The sequence below is a fragment of the Cricetulus griseus genome, chromosome 6 (genome assembly GCF_003668045.3).
Source record: "Cricetulus griseus strain 17A/GY chromosome 6, alternate assembly CriGri-PICRH-1.0, whole genome shotgun sequence".
In the NCBI taxonomy this organism is placed as follows: Eukaryota; Metazoa; Chordata; class Mammalia; order Rodentia; family Cricetidae; genus Cricetulus; species Cricetulus griseus.
The window spans coordinates 143,490,177-143,514,276 of record NC_048599.1 but is presented as its reverse complement, the minus strand read 5'-3'; the positions used below and the strand labels follow the sequence as shown (position 1 = coordinate 143,514,276).

Below are 24,100 nucleotides of genomic sequence, written 5' to 3'. Positions count from 1 at the left end.
ACACACACTACACACACACACACACACACACGTACCTTTCAACCAGGCCCCAACCCACCTTCAAGGTCTTCACAGCCACAGTCAGGCTGTACTTCTTCCACACACCTTCGTACACCTCCCCATACTGGCCTCCACCCAACTTGTGCTTCATGGTGATGTCGGTGCGCTCCATTTCCCACTTGTCATAGTTGGGGGACACGCCGTAGATGGTTGGCTTGTTGCGCTTAGGAGCTGGGTAGTGGAGCGTGGTGATGAGCCCATCAGCCACCGTGGAATGGTGGTGAACTAACTCAGCCAGAGTGTTGAAGCGGCTCTCCGAGGAGACGTAGAGCTGAGGAAGACAGGGAACAGGCCTCACTCACAGAGCAAAAACCCAGGGAAAAGGTTCTGCATATGGTTTGCAGTCACCATCTGAAGCTTTTCCTAGCAGGGGTGGAACTTACTGAGAGACACTCAAAACCCTGAGGACATGTGCACCCGCCTCCACTGAAACCCCGTCCAGCATTCCCTCTTTCTTTAACCTCCAATGCATTACTCTTTTGTTGTTTTTGTTTTGTTTTGTTTTGTTTTACCAGACAGGATTTCTTGGTGTAGCCCTGGCTGTTCTGGAACTTGCTCTGCAGACCAGGGTGGCCTCAAACCAATATATTACTTTTAATTAAATCTTTGTTATTTTTGTTTTATGTGTATAGGTAGTTGCATGCATACATGTATGTATGTATTCATGCATGCACGTATGTATGTGCACTATGTGCATGCCTGGTGCTCTTGGAGGCCAGAATAAGGTGTCTGACTCCCTGAAACCGGAGTTACCTAGAGTGGTTGTGAGCTACTGTGTGGGTGCTGAGAATGGAATTGGGAGCCTTTGGAAGAGTAGCAGTTGGTGCTCTTAACCCCAAAGAGTCATCTCTCCAATTTAAATGTTTTCCCTGAGTGCTCAATCTAAAATTACTACCAGGTGGACTAGCATCACCTTGTCACCTGTCTTATTTTTCTTCGCTGTACTAAGCTTATGGCACAGTCTGTCTCCACCCAACAGAACCTAAGCTCCATGAGAGCACAGCTCTAGGCCATCTTTTCCATCCTGTTGTTCCCACGATAAGAAACTATTGCAAAATAGGTACTTAATAATAAATACTTGTTGATGAATGAACAAGAGAACTCAAGAACTTGCTGACCTGGAAAGAAAACAACTTACTTGATAATGAAGAGGGTGGGAACTGATAATGAAACATGTCTTAAGCTGCCTACTTGCTTGGGACATGGTGGAAGGCACCCGACACCAAGACTTGCACTGATGGCAGCTTGCCTTGTGAGGCTGTTTCTGTCAGCACCTTGTAGGCCAGAAGACAGCACAGCCTTTTCCAAGATGGGGACATAGAAGACTCTTGAGATAGGGGTGCTGTCTTCGAGCTTTCTGAGAACCACAGCACAGAGGGCCTCCCAGGGATCACTCTGCAGAGTTCTCATGTGGTCACTGCTGCAGTGCTGTGGGAAGGAGCTGCTCCATGCTCGCATCTACATGCAACAGCTGGGCTCCAGGCACATCACTGAGCACCTTGACTTGCCCCAGAAGCAAACTCATGTTGGGGAGGAGGGGTTGGATTGAGACAGTGCTGATACTTGGTTAAGACATGCTCAGAAAGAAAGGATCAGGCTGTAACTACAGCTTTGACATATGAAGAATGGGGGTTGGGGAGCCCAAGAAACACATAGCAGGCATAAGGCCTTTGGTTGCTGGTTATAGTGAGCACCAATGCCACCATAATATGCACATTCCCCTGGAGCAGTGTGGTGATGTGGAAAGATTTAATAGGTGTGGTCTCAGAGGAGATGCATAAGGTCTTTATGGGAACCCAGAACTCTCCTACAACAGAGTCCTCAGAGGGTGCTTATGAAGGAGCCAGGCTGGCCCCTCCTCCCTCTCAGATGAGAGGGCTGTCCCTCCATGCATTCAGCGAGTGGACTGAATACTCCACCAGTTCACTGCGACTGGGCCAGGGGCCATTCCCAGTCCGTACCATGCTGCTTCAGCGTACAGCTTTCCACACCAAGAGCTAAATAAAACTGTCTCTGTTAATTAGCTGCTTCAGGTTATTTCACTGTGGCAATAAAATGCAGGCACAGTTATTTTCTGAGGCTTATAGTATTAATATTAGATCACTGAAACACTTTAAAGGGAGAAAAATCACAGGGGGTTAGTTAGGGCCTAGTAGCAGATCTATGCTCCCTTCTCTGCTTGTTGATGATATAAACACATTATAGCCCTCTCCTCAGTGCTGGCCACAGACACAATGCACTCTGTAAGGTCTGGAGAGACAGCTTCCAGTCTCTACCACTCCTCAGAAAGCCATGGAAACTAAGTTAATTTTCCAACCTAAACTTTACACACCAACACTCATTAATATTACAGCCAGCTGCCCTCAAGTGCAGTGTGGTTCCACTGCCAGCCACATTCCCAGAGTCATACTGTGCACTCTGCCAGCTGCCTTTTGACTGCTCTATTTTTTGGAAACCTTGGTGATAATCAGGATGAGCACTGGGAATCCATGGTACAGAGAAGCAGGTAGAGCTAGTGTTGAGTGACTGTTTCTGTGCTGCTCCACAAACATACCACACCCAGCCAGGACTCTGCCTCTTCCTGAGTGCTCATGAAGAAACTCCCAAGTGCCATGCCACAGGACAGTGCCATCTGTGCTTTAGAACTGAGCCAGGCTCTTCAGGGCTGCTCATTGAAAGCCCTGAAGTTCCCACCCTGCTGCAGCTCCTCTGAAAGGAAGGCAGTTAGTTAGCACACTCCTCCAAGAATACCCACACCACTGCCCACTCCCAGCGAAAGCAAAGCACAGATAATCCAGAGGCCCTGGAGCCAACGCTTCCTGCCTGGGTTCCACTTCTGCCAACTTGAGCCTGTCACTTCTGAGCATGACAATGATGTGTGTTGGGAAACGGGCTTTTGGGGCTCCTGGGAATGCACAGCTGTGGCTTGCAGAAGAAAGACTGAAAGGGAACAGAGGCAGTATCTATCACCTAGAAGGTGCCCTAGCCAAAACTGCTTCAGAAAGCACACAACACAAGGGAGGAGGGAACAAAAACCCTCGGGCCCTACAACAGAGTCTTTTGCATCCTGTTGTTGACTGATTGGCTGATTTGGAAATAAAATATCATTTTTATCAGCCCCAGTCTGCCCCTCCCAACATTCTTAAATGTTCCCTTTAGTAATCAAAGAGGATTGCATCAAAGCTCTGCTATGTGGGAAGCATTCTTCAGTATGAAACCCACTGTCCCACCAGAACTGTGGTACCTCCCCATTCTGACGCCCGTCTCACTCTGGGGACATGATTCCATCCAATAATGCTTCCTTGAATGTGACTCTCTGCAGATAGAAGCCTCATCAAGGGCTAAAAAGTATCCAAAATCTCTGGGTGCCTGGGCAGCTGATGGGAGAACCTCTTCCAGGGAGAAGCAAAGGACAGGCTGTCAGATGAGCTACCGATCATGAGAGTGACCTGTATACCCTGAGGCACACACACCAGCTTTAGACAGAGGGGACTCTAAACTCTTCCCCACTTTAAGCAGTACTTAGACTAAGCTAATGAGCTGCCCCTCAGACCCTACCTAGCCATACTGTTCTGAGGCTGCTGATTAAACAGCTCTGGCGATAAGACAGCATGGGCTTGCTTAGTGAGAACTTCAGTGATCATCCTGAAGCAGCCTGGCTTGCCCCACAAAAAAAAAGAAAACAAAGGGGAGCAAACTCATCTCCAGAGACCCACCTCCCAGGGAAAAGGTACCCTGCAGTCTGAAGGTTCTTTCAAAGGCCTGCCACCCTGTAGTCGGCTCCAGGTTCAAAGACCTAGCTCTACCCGCTACATAGCTGAGTCAGCCTGGCTCTAACTGCATAGCCTGCCTAAGTGAGGGCACTCACTGATAAGCAAACCTTGGCTGTTTTTGTGAAGGAGTTTCCAAAGAGGCCTGGGTAGGGAAGACCATCCCCAATGAATTCAGGCAGCACAACCCATGGGCTGGTATCTGGGACTGAATAAAAGGGGATGGAGGAGCCAGGTGATGATGGCACCTTTAATCCCAGCACTTGAGAGACAAGAGGCAGGCAGATCTCTGTGAGTTTGGGGCGAGCCTGATCTACAGAATTCCAGGACAGCCAGAGCTACATAGAGAACCCTGTCTTTAAAAAAGGGTGTGGTGGTGGTGGAGAAAGCCAACTGCATTCATTCCCTGTTTCCTGCATCTAGATCTCCTGGGGTGAGAGCAAACAGCAGCACCACCTGCCACACCTGCCCCACAAAGACCAGCCGAATGAAAAAAAAACTTTCCTCCCATTAAGTTGCTTTTGGTCAGTGTTGAGAAACAGAACTAAAACATACCAACAACAGACTAATTCTGTACACAAATCACAATGCTGCACTACAGAGGCCTCCAGAGACAGGCAAGAAGATGTAGACATTCAAAAAAAAAGGAAATCAGAGAGGCATATAGCCTGGTGGTGCATGACCTTAGTCCCTGTGTTCTGGAGGCAGGAGTGGGGCAGCCTGGTCCACATAGCAAGTTCCAGGAGGGGGTATATACATGCTCACATAGTACAAATGAAGTGTGAGCCAGCCAGGAAAATGCTAAAGAGATGACAAGGGTGCCAGCCCACAAGACTCCGATTCTAAGGGCGAAGGTCCAGCTTAGTAACTATTCGAAGGGTCATGCTAGAGGATCCATAGGTCTCTACACTCCTGAAAGTGTGGCACACATACTTTTCTAAGCAGGAGAAAGACAAATTTAATAAATGGAATAAGGATGACATGTGTCATCTGGTAAGGTCACCTTCTTCAATAATCAGAGTAACAAAGATGGCGTAAGGTTTGATGGGAGCTGTAACATTGGTAAAGGGGAACAGGCAGTACTTTCACCAGTGATCTGTGAAAGCAGACTGGAAGAAATGCTGTAGAGGGTAGCTTGGCAACACAGACACTAGCTTTAAAGAGTATATAACCTTTGATTAGTTCCAGGCATTATCTTGCCCATGCCTATACCCTAGTGCATAGAAACTATTGCAGTAGATCACAGTCAAAATTTTTTGTGGTGGGCAGTGGTGGTCTAAGCCTTTAATCCCAGCACTTGGGAGGCAGAGGCAGGTAGATCACTGTGAGTTCAAGGCTAGCCTGGTCTACAGAGCTAGTTTTAGGACAGCCAAGGCTACATAAAGAAATCCTGTCTCAAAAAGAAAATTGTTCTGATTTTTGCTGTAGTTTTACACTGTAGCTCACTATGCCACAATGTCTGGATTCAAGCTCAGCAATCTTCCCGCCTCTCCTTCCCAAGGGCTGGGATTACAGGTGTGAGCCACCACAGGACACTGACAGAGGCAGATCTACATATACCACTGCAAAGCTCTCCAAAACATGTCACCTGGGGAACAGCAAGGAGATCAGTGTGCAGGCACCACCTGTGTCTCCGGCTTCACGAGGACCATCTAAAGGGGCTGACAATAGTGGGCAAGACTGAGTTGGGAAACAAAATTAGTTTTTATTGTAATTAGTTTGTCATTTGAAGCCATGCACACACATTACATACAAATATGAAACAAGGCTGTGTGTGGTAGTGCACACTTAATTCCAGCAGTCAGGAGGCAAAGGCTGGAGTGTGGCCACAAGTTTAAGGCTAATCTGGACTTCACAGTGAATTCCAGGCAAGCCAGAACTAAATATCAAGATCTTCTCTCAAAAACAAATTAAGTGTGTGTGTGTGTGTGTGTGTGTGTGTGTGTGTGTGTGTGTGTGTAAAATGTATATGCATCAGCTAAGTGGTGGTGGTGCACGCCTTTAATCCCAGTACTGGGAGGCAGAGGCAGGTGGATCTCCATGAGTATGAGGCCAGCCTGGTCTGCAGTGAGTCCCAGGACAGCCAAGGCTACACAGAGAAACCCGGTCTCTAAAAACGAACAAAACAAAACAAAACAAAACAAAGACATGCATTAACTGTAGTTCTGCAGATAGAACCTGTTGGTATCCTGGCATTATGCTGACCCTGCCCCTTGACAACTGGCAGGGTATGCAACCAGCCTTTAGGCAGATACTTAGACAGCTCAAAGGGCCCTGTGTGGCATGGCTACCTCATTTGTGCTTGCTTTAAGTGGCTGCATAAGGACTCTGTACACAGAAACCGGGTGAACTGGGCCAATGCCAGCTCCATGACTCCAATTTCAACCGCCCCAACTACTGAGCCTCCTTCTAAACCGCTCTCTTTCCCAATAAACTCCATGTGGGTTTGTTGAGTTGTGTGGTTCTGTTTCATCGCCCGAAGCTGCAGCAAACAACAACAGAACACAGGTCATATGCATGGCTTTATACCATGGAGTCAGGCTCCCCCAAAATAGTTTAGATGCTGTGGTAGCTTGAATAAGAATGGTCTCCATAGGCTCATTAGTTTGAATGCTTAGTCACCAGGGAGTGGTGAGTGGCACTATTTGAAAGGATTAGGCTCTTTTGAATGGACTGCCTCACTAGGAGTGGGCTTCGAGGTCTCAAAAGCCCATGCAAGGCCCAGCCTCTCTGACTTGGCCTACAGATCAGGATGTAGCCCTCAGCTATTTCTCCAGCACCCGCCTGCCTGCCACCAAGCTTCCTTCTCCTAAGCATCACCACCATGATGCTAGTAAACTAAGCTTCTGAAACTGTAAGCAAGACACCAATTAAAGGTTTCCTTTGGAAGAGCTGCCTTGGTCATGGTGTCTCTTCACAGCAACAGAATGCCATCTTTACTATGCAATCTGCCTATCAAAGCTGTCCTCTAACAGAACCTGGCACTGTGAAGAGGGGGGCCCCAGCCTGGTGCTACCAATTACTCCCTATATGAAAATCTTGAACTAGAAGTCTTGTCCCTCTAAGCCCCCCTCTTACTGATACAAAAATACAGATGGCATCAGTAGCCTCCAGGGGTGGAGGTGAGGGTTAAAGAGAGGAACTCCAAGACACTAGCACTGATTAAGCCTCAGTAATTGGATTTTTCCCATCTCTTTGTGGACATTTAAGGAGCAATGTTTATGCAAAGATTACAAAACACACTTTGTGCTTACAGGGAGGCCAATTGGTGTACTTTGATGTGACTTCTGTTAAAATCTGAGTGCATTTATATGTGTCTACACCCACACTTTACCACAGGAAGAACATTGGTTGTCAGGTCAAGGAGGTGCTGTTATGGGGCCTGTAGCTTTACACATAATGAATGACTACTGCTTGAATTTCTCTGACTAAAGATCAATCATCATCACTATAAAAGTTTACAAAAAGGGCTGCTGAGCTATGTTGGCGCACGCCTTTAATTCCAGCACTTGGGAGGCAGAGGCAGGCAGATCTCTGTGAGTTTGAGACCAGTCTGGTCTACAGAGTAACTTCCAGGATGGCCAGGGCTACAAAATACAGAGACTGTATCAAAAAAAATCAAAGAACAAACACAAAGAATTTATGAAAAGGAAGAGTCTTAACATAAGAACTTACATCTGAGACCCAACAGCATTCCTGTGGTTTTTCAGAGAATCCTACACACCAAGACCCAGGACCTGTGATATCAGCTGACAGTGGCTGGCAACCAATGGTCTTTTGTGAAGCTAATGAAAATGTCTTCTGTTTACTTAGAAGATTCCTGAGACACTGTCTGGTTTGATTGTTTGAAACAAGGTCTTTATGTGGCCCAGGCTGGCCCTGAGACACTGTCTGGTTTGATTGTTTGAAACAAGGTCTTTATGTGGCCCAGGCTGGCCCTGAACTTACTATGTAGCCAAGGATAGCTTTGAAGTACTGATTCAAAGTACTTTGTAATTCAGTACTTTGAAGCCTGTAATTCAGCCTGCTTGAGACATTCTGATTGAGCCTACTGACATAATTCAATGGCCTAGGCTACCATATATGTTCCCCTGTATGTCCCCCACAGCCCATCAGCTCACTGCTGGTCCCAGTCCAGGGTGGTTACCCACCTTGCCATCAGAGGCGGTGTTGATCCTGTAGTGGTATACCCTCCCTTCATATCTCAGGGAGATGGACCTCTGGCCAGGACTACTCTCACTCTCCCGCACCAAGAAGCTGCCGTTGATCCCACTGCTCAGCAGATACTCAGCGGCATTTCGGGACACAGGCCCATGATACCAGGAATGTTTCTCCAGACTGTTGACAGGGGTGATGTAGTTGCTTGGTACCCATCCTTGGCCATTTTTCGTTTGGGCTTCACACCATTCCCCATTGTGATTATAACCTAAGACCCGGAGCTTTTCACCTTAGAGAAAAGAACCAAATAAATGTATCAGTTTTGATGACTGCCTTTCTTCTTTGTAACCTTTCTCTAGCATATCTCATTTTCCTGTTAGTCATGAGTGTACAGAGGACAACTCTGCCTTGGCATCTAAGATTATACAAATTTGATCAAAAGTTCTGTTGCTACTGCAAGGAAACTTTTTAAGGAAAAATGCTTTTACTTGGTGATAAAAAACAGTAACAAAACTCCATGCTTTCAGCCTGAGATCCAGGTGTCCTCTTCTTCTTTTTTTTTTTTTTTTTTTTTTTTTTTTTTGGTTTTTTGAGACAGGGTTTCTGTGTGTAGCTTTGGGGCCTATCGTGGCACTCGCTCTGGAGACCAGGCTGGCCTCGAACTCACAGAGATCCGCCTGCCTCTGCCTCCCGAGTGCTGGGATTAAAGGCGTCAGGTGTCCTCTTCTATAGGAACATGGGGAATCATGTGCACAGGACTGCTGCCCCTGAGTCTCCTAAGGGTGGGCACTGTGCTTTGTAGGCATCTCTGCCCTCTCAGGAAGCAAAGGGCAGGCCAGCCAAACCACACACCCCGACCCTTGCTTGCTGTTTCCCTGTTACCTTTAGTGATGCTGAGAGTGTTATCTCCACTGGCCACAAAATCATATAGTGCCACAAAAAGGTTGGGGTCATTTTCACTGGGCCCAGCAAGAAGGTTTTCCTTGGAGTTCCATCGAGCTGCTTCACTGAGACTCTGGGGCTCAAAGTCAGATGCCACTGGCCTCTGCAAGGCTTCTGTAAGACAAGAAAAAGGCAAATGAAATTTGGGAGACATGAGCTGAATTTTTCATGGCTTAACACACACACACACACACACACACACACACACACACACACACACACATATATATATGGCTTATATATATGGTTTTCATGGCTTAACATATATATAATTTATATATATATTATATATTATATATTTATATTGAAACAGGGTTTCTGTGTAACAGCCCAGGTTGTCCTGGAACTCACTCTGTAGACCAGGTTGGCCTTGAATTCATAGAGGCCTGCCTCTGCCTTCTGAGTGCTGGGATTAAAGGCATGTGCCACCACCACCTGGCTACATCCATATATTCTATGTATTAAAATTTTCAGTTGTCTTTATCAAGTATTATGAAAGGCATGAAGTATTCTCATTCTAACTGATGATTCCCTGTGGGGAATTAAGTAAGAATGGGCCCCACATACTCACATATTTGAATGCTCACATTAATGGAACTATTTGGGGAGGGTTAGGAGGTGTGGCTTCATTTGAGGTTAGCTCTGCCTCCTACTTCCAGATCAGGATGTGAGCTCTCAGCTACTGCTCCAGCCTTGTGCCTGCTGCCACTCTCCCTATCATGATGGTCATAGACTATGACCTCTAGAACCATAAGCCCCAATCAAACATTTTTTAATGAGTTGACTTGTTCTCGGTGTTCTGTCACAGCAGTAGAAAAGAAACAAAGGCATTCCTGTTCCCAAATAGTGTAAGTCTTTAAGTGCATTCATTCAGGCAGGCAAGATGGCTCAGCAGGTAGAAGCAGTGGCTGCCAAATCTGACAAACTAAGTTGGGTCCCTAGGACTCAAGTGTTGGTTGGAGAGGATTAACTCCTGCAAGCTGTTCTCTGGCCTCTATATGCACGCCATGGCATATGCACACACACCAAATAAATGTAATAAAGTAAATTCATTAATTCAATATGTATTTTCTCAGAAATAGACATAACCCACCTCAACAGTAGCCACCGCTTACAACATGGAATGCACATTCTTTAAAGCAGCTTTTCTTTTTGAGACAAGGTTTCACGTAACCTTACATTCCTAGTTCATCCTCCCAGGTGCTGGGATGACAAGTTTGTGCCCCCACAGCTAGCTTTAACACTTACATATATCAGTGTTGACATAAATAACTAAGCCTTTTATTCCATCCCTCTCTATGCTGGCCTAAGAGCTCTCCACCCTCTACTTCAAACTGCCCTTCTGCTTATGCTCTGAGGCAGCCGTTCCCCATGAGACTGCTTCTTCTCTCCATCCACCTTCCTGCTGGCTTCTGGCTCCTCTTCCCACTCAGATGTAGCCATCATTACACGTTTCTTAGCCTGTGAGGGCCCTAAACAAGCAGTCTCTTATGTTCTGAAATCAGAAAGCCTCCCTTGTGTGTCTGTCACATCTGAGGCTGGAGCTGACCAGCACTGCTTGCACTAGGGACAGGTACTGCTCATAGACAGTTTCCTGTCCTTTTCTCTTTGTTATCCTTGAACTGTACTCCAACTGTCTAAGTCACCTCTGTGATAACAATTTGTAGAAGGGATTTTCCTGAGAAGACCAATCTCATCTGGAAGGCATGGCAATGCAGGGCATGGCAGTACAGGACACTCTAACTGAGCCTGAAATTTCACTATTTTGTCTAAGCTGGCTGGCTAGGGCCTAGGAGCTACTAGGACTCATTCACCTCCATCACAGCACTGGGATTCTGGGCACATGCAACCATACCTGGCCTTCCCATGGGTGATGAGTACTTGAACTCAGGTCCTCTTGCTTTCACAGCAAGTGCTCCTAACTCACTGAGCCATTCCTCCAGCCCCAGAATAATTTTTTATCAACATGTCACCCTTCTCCACTTAATGTGTTTTGCTAGCTCCAAGCAAGGACTGACCGTGGGAGTTGAGTGCTAAAACTAGAGCCTAAAATCATCTATAAGTTCAACCTGGAGACCAGGGCTGAGGTCCGCTGCAGAATCTTTCTAATGCACATGGTCTATTCTGGCTGTTGCAAGTTTTCTTCCCCCTAATTCCCCAGCAATTTTTTAGTTCTGGCCATTATGAGTCTTCCTGAAATGCTCATTCTAACTGCATAAAAACAACTACTTCCCATGCTAATGTTTTGTTAGTTTTATATTCAAAAATAGTCTGAGACACCAAGCTAGCAAGAAAGCACACCAGCCTTCAGTGGGGAGCAGCATGGGCAGAAGCCAGCAGCACCTGTATCTGGGAGAGCACGTTTTTACCACAGAGAGGAGAGCACTGTTGACTCAGCAGGTCAGGTATGTGATGCCTGGTAGAACAGCTTCTGTGGCCTTACAGAAGTAAACTCTCTGGCAGAGTTTTTATTTTAAAGAAAGATTTAAATTTCATTTACTTATTTTTAACAAATATTGTGTATTTATTTTTACGTGTATTGATGTTCTGCGTGCACATTTGTCTGTGTGAGGGTGTCATATGCCTGGAACTGGAGTTACAGACAGTTCCTTACAGTAGTAAACTGCCAAGTGGGTGCTAGGAATTGAACCTGGGTCCTCTGGAAGACCAGTCAGTGTTTTTAACCACTGAGCTGTCTCTCAGCCCTGACTTACTTATTTTTAAATATGTATGCGCATGTGTATTTGTGTACAGATGTATTTATGAGAGTGCAAAAGTCTGTGGAAGCCATAAGGGGGCCACAAGTAGGTGTTGGATCCCCTCACCTGATGTAGGTGCTGGGAACTGAACTAGAGTTCTCTGCAAGAGTAATATGTGCTCTGAACTGTGGAGGCCTCTGTTCAGCCTCTGGTAGAAGATTCTTAGCATAAGAGGATTCTTACATAACAGCAGCTAAAAGATAAATTCTCACTATGGGAAAATGTGAACAAAACCCATAAACAAACAATTCATATAAAACTAAAATCATCACTAGACATGGGAAGTATGTAAAGCCTTGCTAGGAATCAAAGAATGCCAATTCTTCAAGTTCACAGGCCCTTCTGGATAGCAGCAGGAGTGTGAGTGAGACATCATCACGACTGGCATTCTTCTACACTGCTTGTAGCAGGGTGTGCACTGTGAGGCTGAGTGTAATACAAACCATCCTTAAGACACTCACAATCTTTCAACATCTTTTGGCAATTTATCCCAAGACATACAAACAATGACTGTGTACACCAATTTTAAAAGACAGCACAAAAAAAGAAGGTCCAAAATGCCCACTGATCAAATTAAGTCAGGCTATGCTCCATCCATAAAACAGGACACATTAAAGGCCATATGGGATGCTTTAATGTTTTGTGGGGAGATCCGCCTGCCTCTGCCTCCCAAGTGCTAGGATTAAAGGTGGTGCCACTAGCCACCACCCTTTTCCCCTCCCTGGGATGTTTTAGACAGGGCTCAGTGGCAGAACACTAGCCTAGAATGTGCAGGATCTGGGTTTGATCCTCAATACCACCAACAAACAAAATACTTTTGCAACAAAACAAAACAAAAAACAAGACAACAAACCTCTCTAATGGCTTGGGAATGTTTATAGCACATTCATTAAAATTTTATATTATATCCTGGCATATATAGTAATATCCCAACTTCATAAAAATTGAAAGAAGAACCAGAAGAAATGACACCAAAATGTGAACAGCAGCTAACATAAGAGTGTGGGAGGATTACAAATCTCTTTTAGCTGTCTTTTACTCTCTCTCTATATTATGGCTCATTTGTTAAAATGACCAGGTTATTTTTATAATCAGCTCCCAATCCCAACACTAGAATAACATGTAAATAGAAACCAGGGATGCTTACATAACAGACAATTAAAAAAAAACAAAACAAAACAAAAAAAACAACAACGAGTAGCTCTGGGGAGGGGCCCCTCCCACTGTCCTGAAAGCATTTATGTGTTTCCTTGCATGCCCCAACCTAGGGCCAGCAGCACAAGGCTCTGGAAGGCTGGGACCCTACAGGAAATGAATGCTGGATCATGCATACAGAAGTGCTTTTCTTCTCAAATGCCATTTGACCTCTTTTTATCAAACATTCTGTTGCATCTGGATTTGATCAAAGTTACATAACCAGGGGAAGTGGCCTGGAAAAACACCTGGAGTAAGCAGGACAGAGATTCTGTCCAGAGATGAGGAGTGAAGTGGGTCTGTCCCCAAGGCTAGGACAGAAGCTGGCAATGTAGGTAGGGGGGGGGTGTGAAGGCTTTTTTAGAAGAGAAAACTGTTCTGCAGCTGCCCCTGATCCAACAGGATGGCCTCCAAGCCCTTTCTCCACCCCTTGCCCCCCTAGTCCCGGTCCTCAAGTTAACAGCCAAAGCCCAAAGGGAAGTATTGCTCATGCATGCCTCTGGATGGAGACAACGAGTACAGCCTTAGTTCAACAACAAAACCTTCCAGCCAATTCCCAGTCCAGGCTGATGTCAAAACTGACTCACGGTACACTGATGCCAAGTTACTTTCTTCATTTCATAGTCAACTATGCTCGTCAACCATAAAAATGATCATAGCTCACAAGGCCAAAGTTGCAGAAGATACTCAAATCTGTGTTGCTCAAGACATTAACTTTTTGCAGTCCCACTGTCAGGAAACCACCCTATCACCACCATCAAGCCCAAAAACTTTACTCAAAAGAATGCCTCAAAGAGCTCCTCTCCTGTTGCCTCAGCAAATCTTTGGCAGTAGTTAACCCTTGGACAATAAACTGCAGTGTGTGCTATGATCCATTTTCTTCCCCACCACAAGCACTTTCTGCTGTGCCTCTGAATCACACTTTATATATATTTGATTTGGATCTTTAAATGTGCCTGTCGTCCCCTTTAAGACCATTTTGTTCTCTAACTGTTAGTAAGCATGTTACCGCCCATCAGTGACACTCAGCAAGAGTTGATAATCAGCCAGTTGCAGCACCAAGAATTGGTGCCATCTGAAAACTGCCTCCAAGCCACTAAAAAGCTTTGGCTCAGCTAGGAGGGTACCAGACTGTCGGGAAGTACGATAGGAACCATGCCACAAAACCCCCTGGGCCTGTGCATGATTAGCTTGTTTGGACAGTACTCTAGGAAAAAGGTTTGGGTCTTTCGAGTATAAACTAAAGATCATTAAAAAAAACAAAATCACTTTTCAAGGTTGTGAGTCACTGATGAAAATGTTTACAAAAGATTCTTGGATATGGCATATCTGGTCTAGACCACTGTGAGCAGTGAGGGGAATGGATGCTGCCCCCTGAGTTCCAGGGGCAGGAGACTTCACTGTCCCAAGGGGAGGGGGGACTTTACCTCCAGGAAAAATAACCCTAGGAAGCTCCTGCCTTCCTGTTGGCACAAGTACTGAGGTCTCATGGAGTGCAGGGCAGCCAGTTGCACAGCCCTCACTGCGGTCCTCACCTTGGGTTCTGGGAGCCACTTCCGAGTGGGGGAGGGCAGAGCAGAGCAGAGCAAAGATGTGTCCCTGAGCTCACAGTCCTGTTTCCGGTGCTCAGTCCAAGGACTTAAGTCCTGCTGCTTTAGCCTCACTTCCTTGGTGGCCCCTTTGAGATTTCCTCTGGCTGGAGGAATCTCCGCAATGCGCAGATCTGTAAAACAGACCCTTTGCAAAGGAGAGGGCTTTGTGTTTTAGCTCCTCTCTGTTCCAGCTGATGAAGTAATGCTCAGAATATTCTCGTCAGTCTGTAACTGCCTTGCACACTCTTTATAATGTGAGCTTGGAGGAAAAGTATTATTTCCCACAACGTGAACTTGCCGAAAGCAATTCCATCCTTTTTGTAACTCAGACCTTCACATACAGTTAAGATTATTTTAAAAACAAAACCACATTTAACAAAACACAGCCTTTCTATTACCCTCACACTCAGCACCTGAAACACCAGTGAACACCCAAGAGGGGCCATGTCCCTGGGATGCAGTGATAGAACAGATGGGGTCCTCCTTGGGAGAGGAGACTGAACAGAGGCAGCACTTGGTAAAGAAGGGGATTATCCAAGGCCAGCCTAATACCCCAGTCTCAATAAAAGCATGCTTCTTCTCGGACACCTTAGCTAAGAGACATCAGAGAGCACTGTCACTGAGGCAGCTGTGGTATGTGGACACTTGACTTCTACTGGAGACTGGGATTGTCTTTTGTTTCCTGTGTTCTTAAAGAAGCAAAATGGCTGGTTTCAGCTAGGGGTTAGTAAAGCAAAGATGGTCTTCCCTTGCAAGGTCATGGGACCCCTGAATGCCTAGCCTACCAGAGTAACAACTTCTGCCCAGGGCTGCTGAGGTACCTAATGAGACCCAGAGACCAAAACACCTACCATGAAGAAGAGTCCTTTGGAGGCTGGTGTATGCTAGTGACCAGACTACACTATGCAACTCTCTTAAAATAATGCAGTTTTAGCCCTTCCTGCTTCTGGATAGTATAGGTACTAAATGAAATAGGTTTCTACAGAAACCTCTTTTAAAAAAACAAACAAACAAACAAACAAACAAAACAAACAAAAAACAAAGTTGAGTCATCCCAAGGTTTAAACATTTTCCTTGGAATCTTTCTATTACAATGTACTTACCTAGTCAATTAAAACAAAATGGTATTCTTCCTGAACCCCTGATCCTGTCAAACAGCCTAAATACCAACTTTCCTGAAGATACAATCCTTGTTTCCCAAATAAAAAACAAAGGAATTTTTTCTCACCCTTTAAGAATCTATTGTTGGGCTGGAGATGGCTCAGTGGGTTAAGAGTACTTCTTACTCTTACAAAGAACCTGAGTTAGGTTTCTAGCACCCATAAGGCAAGGGTGGGGCTCACAGGGGCCTGTAACTACAGCTTCAGATCTGACACTCTCTCTGGTCTCTGTGGGCACCTGCACACATGTGGCATACACATTAAAAATAAATAAAAGAAAATCATTTTTAAAAATTAATTTATTGGTTTTTTGTTTGTTTGTTTGGTTTGCCTTTTCAAGACAGGGTTTCTCTGTGTAGCCTGGCTGTCCTGGCCTTGAACTCAGAGATCTACCTGCCTCTGCTTCCCAACTGCTGAGATTAAAGGCATGTGCCACCACTGCCTGGCTTAAAACTTAATCTATTGTTAAAGAAGGCTATAATTTGGTGGTAATGGATGTAACTATTCTTTAATTTTTGTTTTTATAACTATGATGCTTTGGAGTAGGTTCTCTCCTTTGACCTTTATGTAGGCTCTGAGGCTATAAGTCCGGTCAGCAGACTTGCTTAGCAAGCACTTCATCCACTCAGTCACTTCGACAGCCTTCTAAAACTTTTTAAAAATATAGGCACCACTAGCTTCCAAAACTTCTCAGAACATCTGTAACCCATGACCATGTCAGCAATTTCTCTCCTTTCTATAGCAGAGCACCCAGCAACCAGACACCTCTATACTACCTGCCATGGAAGGGTCCTTCTGAAATATGAACCGCACTACTGCCTGCCTGCCTGTCACTGGTCAGCCACCATTTATTAACAGTGTTATCCAGGCAATGTTCAGAACATCTTGTGCCTTGTAAGTTAGTGGCTGTTGGCAGCTCTTTTGGACACTGCTCTTAAGCATGTATGGGCCTCAGAAAACACACTGTCAGTCCTATTCATGGCAGGGAAACTTCAGGTTTCTCCTGAAGCAGGTACCAAGGCCCTGCAGGGTGGGTCTAGGTGGGAGCTATATTCTCCCATCTTTTCATTCCAGCCTCCCCAGAGCCCTTGCAGGCTTGCCTGCCTCCCCAGCCGCTGTTGCCTCACCTGACTGAACCTGATAGACACCACTCAGTGCTCTGGCAGACCCTTCCCAGCCTGCAATATCCTCTGGGACTTCCCATCTGTCACTGGAGCTCCCTCCTACTTCTATACCACTGCCTTATTACTGTTCCCTCTCCACACCGGAGCACTTGGTATGGACTCTGCCACCAGCTGTCACACAATATGGAACCTTCTTGTGTCCTTGGCTTGGGTTCTGATATAGATAGGCCAGATTAAAATCTCAGAACGCTTGCCTGTCTCAAGGACACCAGTCAGCTAGACTCTCAGGAAGGGTCAGCACAGCACAGCACAGCACAGCACAGCACAGCACAGCACAGCAGAGCTCTGTTGGGAAGCTCAGATGCAGAGCCCTCCATGCTTGTTAGGTCAGAACTGAAAAGATGTGCTGTAATAGTCTGTTAGCCCAAACAAAGCTGGCAGAAATGTAGGACAAAGCAACCTGACCAGAAACCCTCTAGCATGGCCCAGGGAACACCAGTTGTTTCCAATGAAACATAAGACATAAGGTACGGCCAAGATCCTAAACAGGGTTAGGACATGAAAACACATCTCTCTGCTTTCAAGCCAATGGTCAGACAGCGTGGTGCAGCCATGGATGTCTCTATGGGCCATTCCAGAAGTTCCTGCACTGGCTGTAGATTCTAAGGGTCCATAGTGAGTCTGCTGACCACACAAGGGTTTTTCAATTGTTATGCACAGCAGACTGAGAGCCAGGGATGGTTCTTTGTCCTTTGTGTGTCTTCTTGGTCCATTTGGACCTGACTGAACTGGACCACCCAATAGTAGCCAAGTCCTCTACTAGGTCTCACTAACCATTAGCGTTTCTATTGCTAATTTGGGTCACTGAAACACACAGACTTGCATGCGTGCACACATATATGCATGGAGGATTCAGGCTCCAAAAAGCCATGTCTCACTCTACCCCCACCACAGAGTCAAGTCAATTTCAAGATGAATTGTGTAAAATGTGCTACATCTTGGTGTCGTGAACACTGGGGTTCTATAGTCTCAAGGGAGAGTTCCAGCTATTCCCTGTGGTGAACAACAGCTAATGACCCATGGTGAGGGCCAGCACCACATCTGGCCCTCAAGTGGCACCACCTTCCAAAGGAAAGAAATGGGAACCCAGTGAGGTGACGTCACCTGCTAGACTCTCCCCTTCCATTCTCCCTCAGCTGCCCTATCCGCGCACCTGTTTCCCAGTCTCATGTCTGTGTCTCTCCTGCTGGCCATCCTCCCCGCATCTACATGTCAGGCTCCCTTCCTGCCTCTTTTCCTTTTCCTCTCCCAACTTGTTTGTCTTTGTCTCCCTGTCTTCTGGGCTCTCTTTTTTTTCTCCCTTTCTTTCCTCCCACACTACAGGTCTCTTCTCTTATTTCACCACCACTACTACTACTCAACGGTATGTGTTAGGAAAAGGGACTTGAGTATTTGAGTGACAGTTCTCGCCTGACAAAGTTAATATTCTCAGAAGTAAAGGGCTGGCTGGGAAGATGATTCAGTTCAAAAAGCACATCCCATGCAGGCCTGAGGACCTGAGTTTGTGTCCCTGAAATACAACAGGGGGTCAGCTAGCCTGTTGTACACAGTGCAGTAGCAAACAACCGAAGACCCTGTCTCAAACAAGGCGGAAGGCCAGGACTGACCATCAAATCTGTTCCCTGACTCCCACATGCAGATGTGAGATGTGTGCAGTGTCTATGCACATCTCCATCCACTCACACACACACGCACACACCACAAACATATTACATACATACACAGAAAAAAGGGCACGCGACTCTTCCTGTCACTTCTGCAACCACAACTTCACCATGCAAGGAAACAGGGCTGACCAGCTGACCACTGTTAAAGGTGGGTAATACATGCAAAGGAGTTTCTTACTATCTGCTTTTGATAAGACTTAAAATTTCCATGGGGTGGGAGAACCGCATTTGCATTGGCTTATACCTATCATTTCAAAACTTGAGAGGCTGAGGCTGCAGGACTGCTATCAGCTTGAGGCCAGCCCAGGCTACATTATTTATTTACATAAGTAAACAAATACAAAAATCTAAGAATATATTTTATAAATTGTTCTTGTTTTATGAATTATGATTAATTATGAGGGAAAATTAAATTCTCCCAGTGTCTCATTTGATCTCTAGTTCTAGTTTTGCATGATGTATGTGCTTGTGTATGCATGTGTGTGTATATGGTAGCTGTTTTGTTTTTGAGACAGGGTTCACTATGTTGGCTGTCCTGGAACTCATTATGTAAGACCAGGCTGGCCTCAAACTCATGGAGATCTACCTGCCTCTGCTTCACAATTGCTAGGATTAAAGGCATGCCTACTAGATCCAGCATAAGGACGTTTGTGTGTGTTTGAATATGGATGTGTGTACACGTGTATATATATTCTCCTCATAACTCTCCTTTATCAGCCCCCGCCATGCTGGGGTTACAAGCATGAACACTAGCCTGGCTTAGTGATATTATATATTTAAAACCTGTCTATTCCTATTTTTCCATGTCCATCTAAGATCAGTGATTATACCAGCACCATTACAATGACTCAATTTTTAAAAGGTCTGAGCAGCACCAGATTTTAGTTTGTAAACGCCTGGGGCTGTGGAAATATTTCTTCTGCAAAAGAGAAATAAGATACTAACCAAAAATCAATGGGAATGCTTCATGTACTATTAAAATATTCACCATGGGACTAAGGAGAGGACCAAGAATGGAAAAGATTTTTTTCGACTTAATCTGAAGAGATGACTCAGTGCCTAAGAGCACAGTTGCTCTTCCAAAAGCCCCAGGTTCAATTCCCAGTATCCACACAGTGGCTCACAGCCATCTGTAACTCCAATTCCAAGGGATCAGATGCCTTCTTCTGGCCTCCACAGGCACCAGGCATCACACATGGTACACAAACATACATGCAGACAAAACAACCGTTAAAATAATGAATTTTTTTTTGTTAAATCTAAGAAGACAAAGTATTAGTTTCATTGCATATGCATTTTTTAAATTTCAAAAATAATTTATTAACATGAAAAATTATGAGTAGGTCTAGCTCAATTCTATCATTACTTCAGCCATCAGAGAAACCAGTAAAGCCTCTATTTTAGATTGCTAAAGATCTGTTTACAATAACAACAGCTTACATTTGCTGGTTCTTGCTCTGTGACAGGCTCTGGATTGAACAATCTACATGATGTCTCTCAACAATGAGGTAGAAACTATGGGCCTCGTTTTATAAAAGAGAGCTTGTCAGCTCAGAAAACACCATATACCTGAATCATCTGAGAGAATGCCTGGCTCCAGAACTGCCTGTCTATACATCAGGGACCTAGGGTGGGAAAGGAAGGCCAACATAGCTAGACGGTAGGATGAGAGGCTTCTAGGGATCTGAGGGGGAAGCCTGATGCTGCTAGGGCTTGAAAGGGAGGCCCAACAATATCTGAGGGCACCAAAGAGCAACCCCCAGTTAGCAGAAATATATATATTTATTTGCCTCAGCTGTTTTTACAGTGGTCAACATGTTCTCACAGGTCCTTAAACCAACTCACAGGATAGAAAGAGGAAGTCTCCTTGACCTGACAAAGGAAACAGAAGGCAAGCCAGAGTCACATGGGGGATCTTCTAACACCAACTTCTAAAGTGCTGCCACCAAAGTGATCTGGTGGCCTTCCCTTGGGACTTCAACAAAGCTAGCCTAAGAACTAAGTGAGGATGTCTGGGCTACATACTGTCACATCATAAAAGTTCAATGATATTAACATAACCCAAAATGACAAAGACTAGTCTGCTAAGTAACAGAAAGAGCCTGGGATCCTCTTGCTCCTAAACAAGGGAAGCAAGTGGTGACCTCAGGTGTATTCAGAGACCAGTCCTAAATGCACAGTAATGTGGCTTGTGGCTGGCACTGCAGGATGGTGGTGGCTGGATAGTCTCATGATGAGAAGCTTCAGAGTGGGCTCTTCCAGTAAATAAAAAAGGTCAACAAGAGTTCACTTTGCAGACAGCACAGAACCAGAGTGGCACCCCCACCCCACCCCCGTACCTCCCCACACCATGTGGATGAATACAAACAAGGGCAGGGCAGGAAAGCTCAGTCTTTTATGTGCCCAGGGTAAGGTATAGTTGACAAGACTGGGGTTCAAAGTGGACCAAACATTAAAACTGATATGGTCATTCTGAACAGATACTTAGGAGAGCAATATTCCAGAATCACAAAGGCTTCTTATAAAAATACAAACTACTTCTAAAGAGGCATGGTTTTCTTCTAGAAAAACAAAACAAAAATAGTAATTGCCTCTCGGAAGAGAATAGGAGGGCCAATTACTTTTTATTAAATACTCTTTCAGAATTTCCTTACAAGCATTTTTCTGTTTGCTTAAAAAATGTTAATAGCACTGCTGCTTTACAAAGGTAGGTGTTTACCAGTACCAGAAGGGAAGACTGGTTTAGCTGGGAGTTTCTGAAGATGATGTTGAATGCATACAGTGTGTTCCATGGGAGACAGAGGGGCTAAGAGTGGGCTTTCTGGGCCAGGCACTGTGGTGCAAACCTGTACTGAAACCTAAGTGCTCCAGTAGGCTGAAGCAGGAGGCTGACAAGTTCAAGGCCTAACTATGTTACAGACTGAGTTCACAGCCTGCCTGGACAACTTGGCAAGACCCTATCTCAAAATTCAAAAGTTGAGAGGGACCTGTGGGTGTATGTAGTTCAAGGCCATGAGTTCCAATGACCAAAACTTTCTTTTTTTCCGAAGTGGATTCTCTGGAACCAGACAGCACAAATTCAAATCCTGGCATCACTACTTGCTAGTTCTATCATGTCAGGGATATCACCTAACCTTTTGGTGCCTCAGTTTCTTAGCAACAGATGAAATAGTTAAGGCCACCACAAGAAGACAGGAAGTTAGTTCATCTGGAGTGCAGACAGTGCTTGGCTCACCACAGCCACCTAATAATTACTGCTGCCTGTGTCAGCCATACCTTCTCCGACAACTAGGTCCAAGAAGTAGAGAGCATGAACTTGGTAATAATGGAAAACTCACCATATTCAATTCTCTCCCTGGCCTGGGATGCCTCAAACTCTGAAGGGTGTCGATGAACTGATTAATTGACTTAGGACGTTAGTAAGAAACGAAAAGCCTCTCCAGATGCTGGCAACTGCTCTGTTCCCTAGAGACAGACAACACTTTAATCTTTAAGACATAATTACTGAGCTGGTTTGATTCTCTCAGCTACAGAACAAGGATTCCGAATTCAGTGAGTAGAAAGAGTTCCTGGAGAGACACTTCCTGGAAAAAGCCTTACTGTGTGGGCACTTCTTAGGAACTTGACTTTAGAATTCACTTTAAGGCATGCTGGAATAAGACTATAGATTTTTTTCCTCTTAAAACAATAATTAAACCAGTCAGATATGCACTAAATAGCATTTAACCCAGGAACAAGCAGATATCCAGAGGCAAAGCTAGGCTGTAAACTGACTGCAGTTACAAAAGTCCATTCATCTCTGCTCCAGCAGCGGCCTCAAAATGGAGATGATAGAGCCTCGAGCTAACTGGATACAGATGGGCGGAGAATGTGCACAGAATGGAGCAACTTGGGAAAAGCAAGCATCGCATTAGCTGAAGATGATCCTGGCTGCTCAGATGCCAGTGTCGGGGGACGAATAAACCATCTCCTCCCTCCAAATGTTAGACTCTGAGCTCATGCCATCCATATGAGGCTCCTCTAAGGGATTCAGCCCCTGAAGTCCCGCCCGGGAAGGGAAGGAGTCATGAATACAACTTGTGGCCAAGGGTAAAAACTCACCACCTGTGTTGGGCACTTAAGTTGGAGATGGGTTATGAGGGGCCAGTCAGGCCTTTGAGTAAGAGTTGAAAAGTAAAGCAAAGCAGGTTAGAGAACTGAAAAGCGTCTATTTCTCCCTCATTTCTAGAAAGAGAAAGACTAGAAAACAGTAGAAATCAAGGTTGTTCTACGATAAACTTGACATTTTCACTCCTATCTGAACTCCTACATTAAACAGTCAGGAAGCCCGGACACCACCGCGCCTGTGAGTGCTTCTGCTCTTCTGCAGAAGGCAAAGGTTCCCAGAAAAAGTCTACTATGTCCTAATGTTTGGCTAAGGCCCAATCCCCAGCACCCTCCACTCATCCTCTCCCATTTGTCACCCTTTCAGATTAGAACCAAACACTAAAGATAACAGGAAGGGGGCATGGAATCAGAGGGGCGAGATTAAAGCAGGCAAAAGCAACAGGCTCCTGGCTCTAAGTTTTTTCGAAGAACCAAACATAAGGGGCTTCCCAACCAAGCACCAAAGTGGACGCTCTCAAAACCCCTGGAAATACCAAGCAAAACCATTCTGTTTCCCTCCTGAAAAAACGGGAATTCCTAAAACGTCTTCGTGGTCTGCAGAAAGTTGGGGGTGGGGGCAGAAAGTTCACACGAAATTCTGTCCATAAATGGTAGAGCGATCCCTTTGTACGCAGCCCTTGGTGGAAGTCCACCTTTGTGACACATAATTCCCAGTTGGCAGTGGAAACGCCACAACGTGGGCTCAAGAGGACTCTAAGGCCTCTGGCGCTGGCTTTTTAAAACTTTTTGGGCGGGAGCCGAACCATGCACTAGGGCCTCGCCAGCACCAGAGCCGCGGATCTCGCTTGGAGAGTCCGCTCGACCAGCAAGAGCCCGCCCACGGTGGCCTCAGAAGGCAAGGGGCCGGGAGCGCAAGACAGTCCTGGCGGGTCCCCGGCCCCGCAGGGGTTTACCTTCCAGGTAGCAGCTGGAGGACGAGGAGAGCCCCTTCTTGGATTTGCAGCCCACTAGCTTCAAGCAGATCTCCAACATGGTGCCGCGGCCGCGGCGAAGGCCCCGCTGCCCCGCCGCGCCCGGGCCCCAGCCCCGCCAGGCCGCACTCGCCCCAGCCCCGCCAGGCCGCGCTCGCTGCACTCCCAGCCCCGCCTGTGCCCAGGCCCGCGTCTCCCAGTCTCGCAGTCCGCCTCCCGCCTAGGACGGTAACAAAGGGCCCTGCGCCCCGCCCCGCCCGTCTCTTAACCCACTCCTGGCCAAGGGAAGGCAACGGCTCCACGCCCTCCCCAGCTGCCCTGCTGTGCTGGCGCAGCCCCTGCCGCGTGTCGGGGAAGGTCGGTGGAAATGCAAATTCCTCCCGAGTTACCAATACTGGTAGCGTTTTCTATTCGGGGAGCCGGGGAGCGACTGTGATTAAGCCTAAAGTGGGTGTCTAAGGAATGTGAACAGTCAGGGCTGGAACCCACAGGAATACCGAATACCGGACGCTGCTCCAACCATTCATTTAGACCTG

General features: G+C 46.0%; 1 protein-coding gene across 6 annotated transcripts in view; it reads right to left on the bottom strand.

Moving 5' to 3' along the window:
- Window positions 1-24,100, bottom strand: part of Abl1 (ABL proto-oncogene 1, non-receptor tyrosine kinase) — a 123,115-nt gene that overhangs the window by 21,825 nt on the left and 77,190 nt on the right. For 3 of the 6 annotated variants that reach the window (XR_003486853.2, XM_035446005.1, XM_027423869.2), the window contains exons 2-4: window positions 8,871-9,044; window positions 7,982-8,277; window positions 59-331 (exon numbers count right to left, since the gene is read on the bottom strand). Coding sequence is in view for 5 of the 6 variants with exons in the window: in XM_035446005.1 (XP_035301896.1) it covers window positions 59-331; window positions 7,982-8,277; window positions 8,871-9,044 (743 nt within the window). In the remaining variant the exon portion in view is untranslated. Of the gene's footprint in view, window positions 1-58; window positions 332-7,981; window positions 8,278-8,870; window positions 9,045-23,546; window positions 23,771-24,100 lie in introns of those variants that run through there. The other 3 variants (XM_027423871.2, XM_035446007.1, XM_035446006.1) reach the window with 3 other exon arrangements.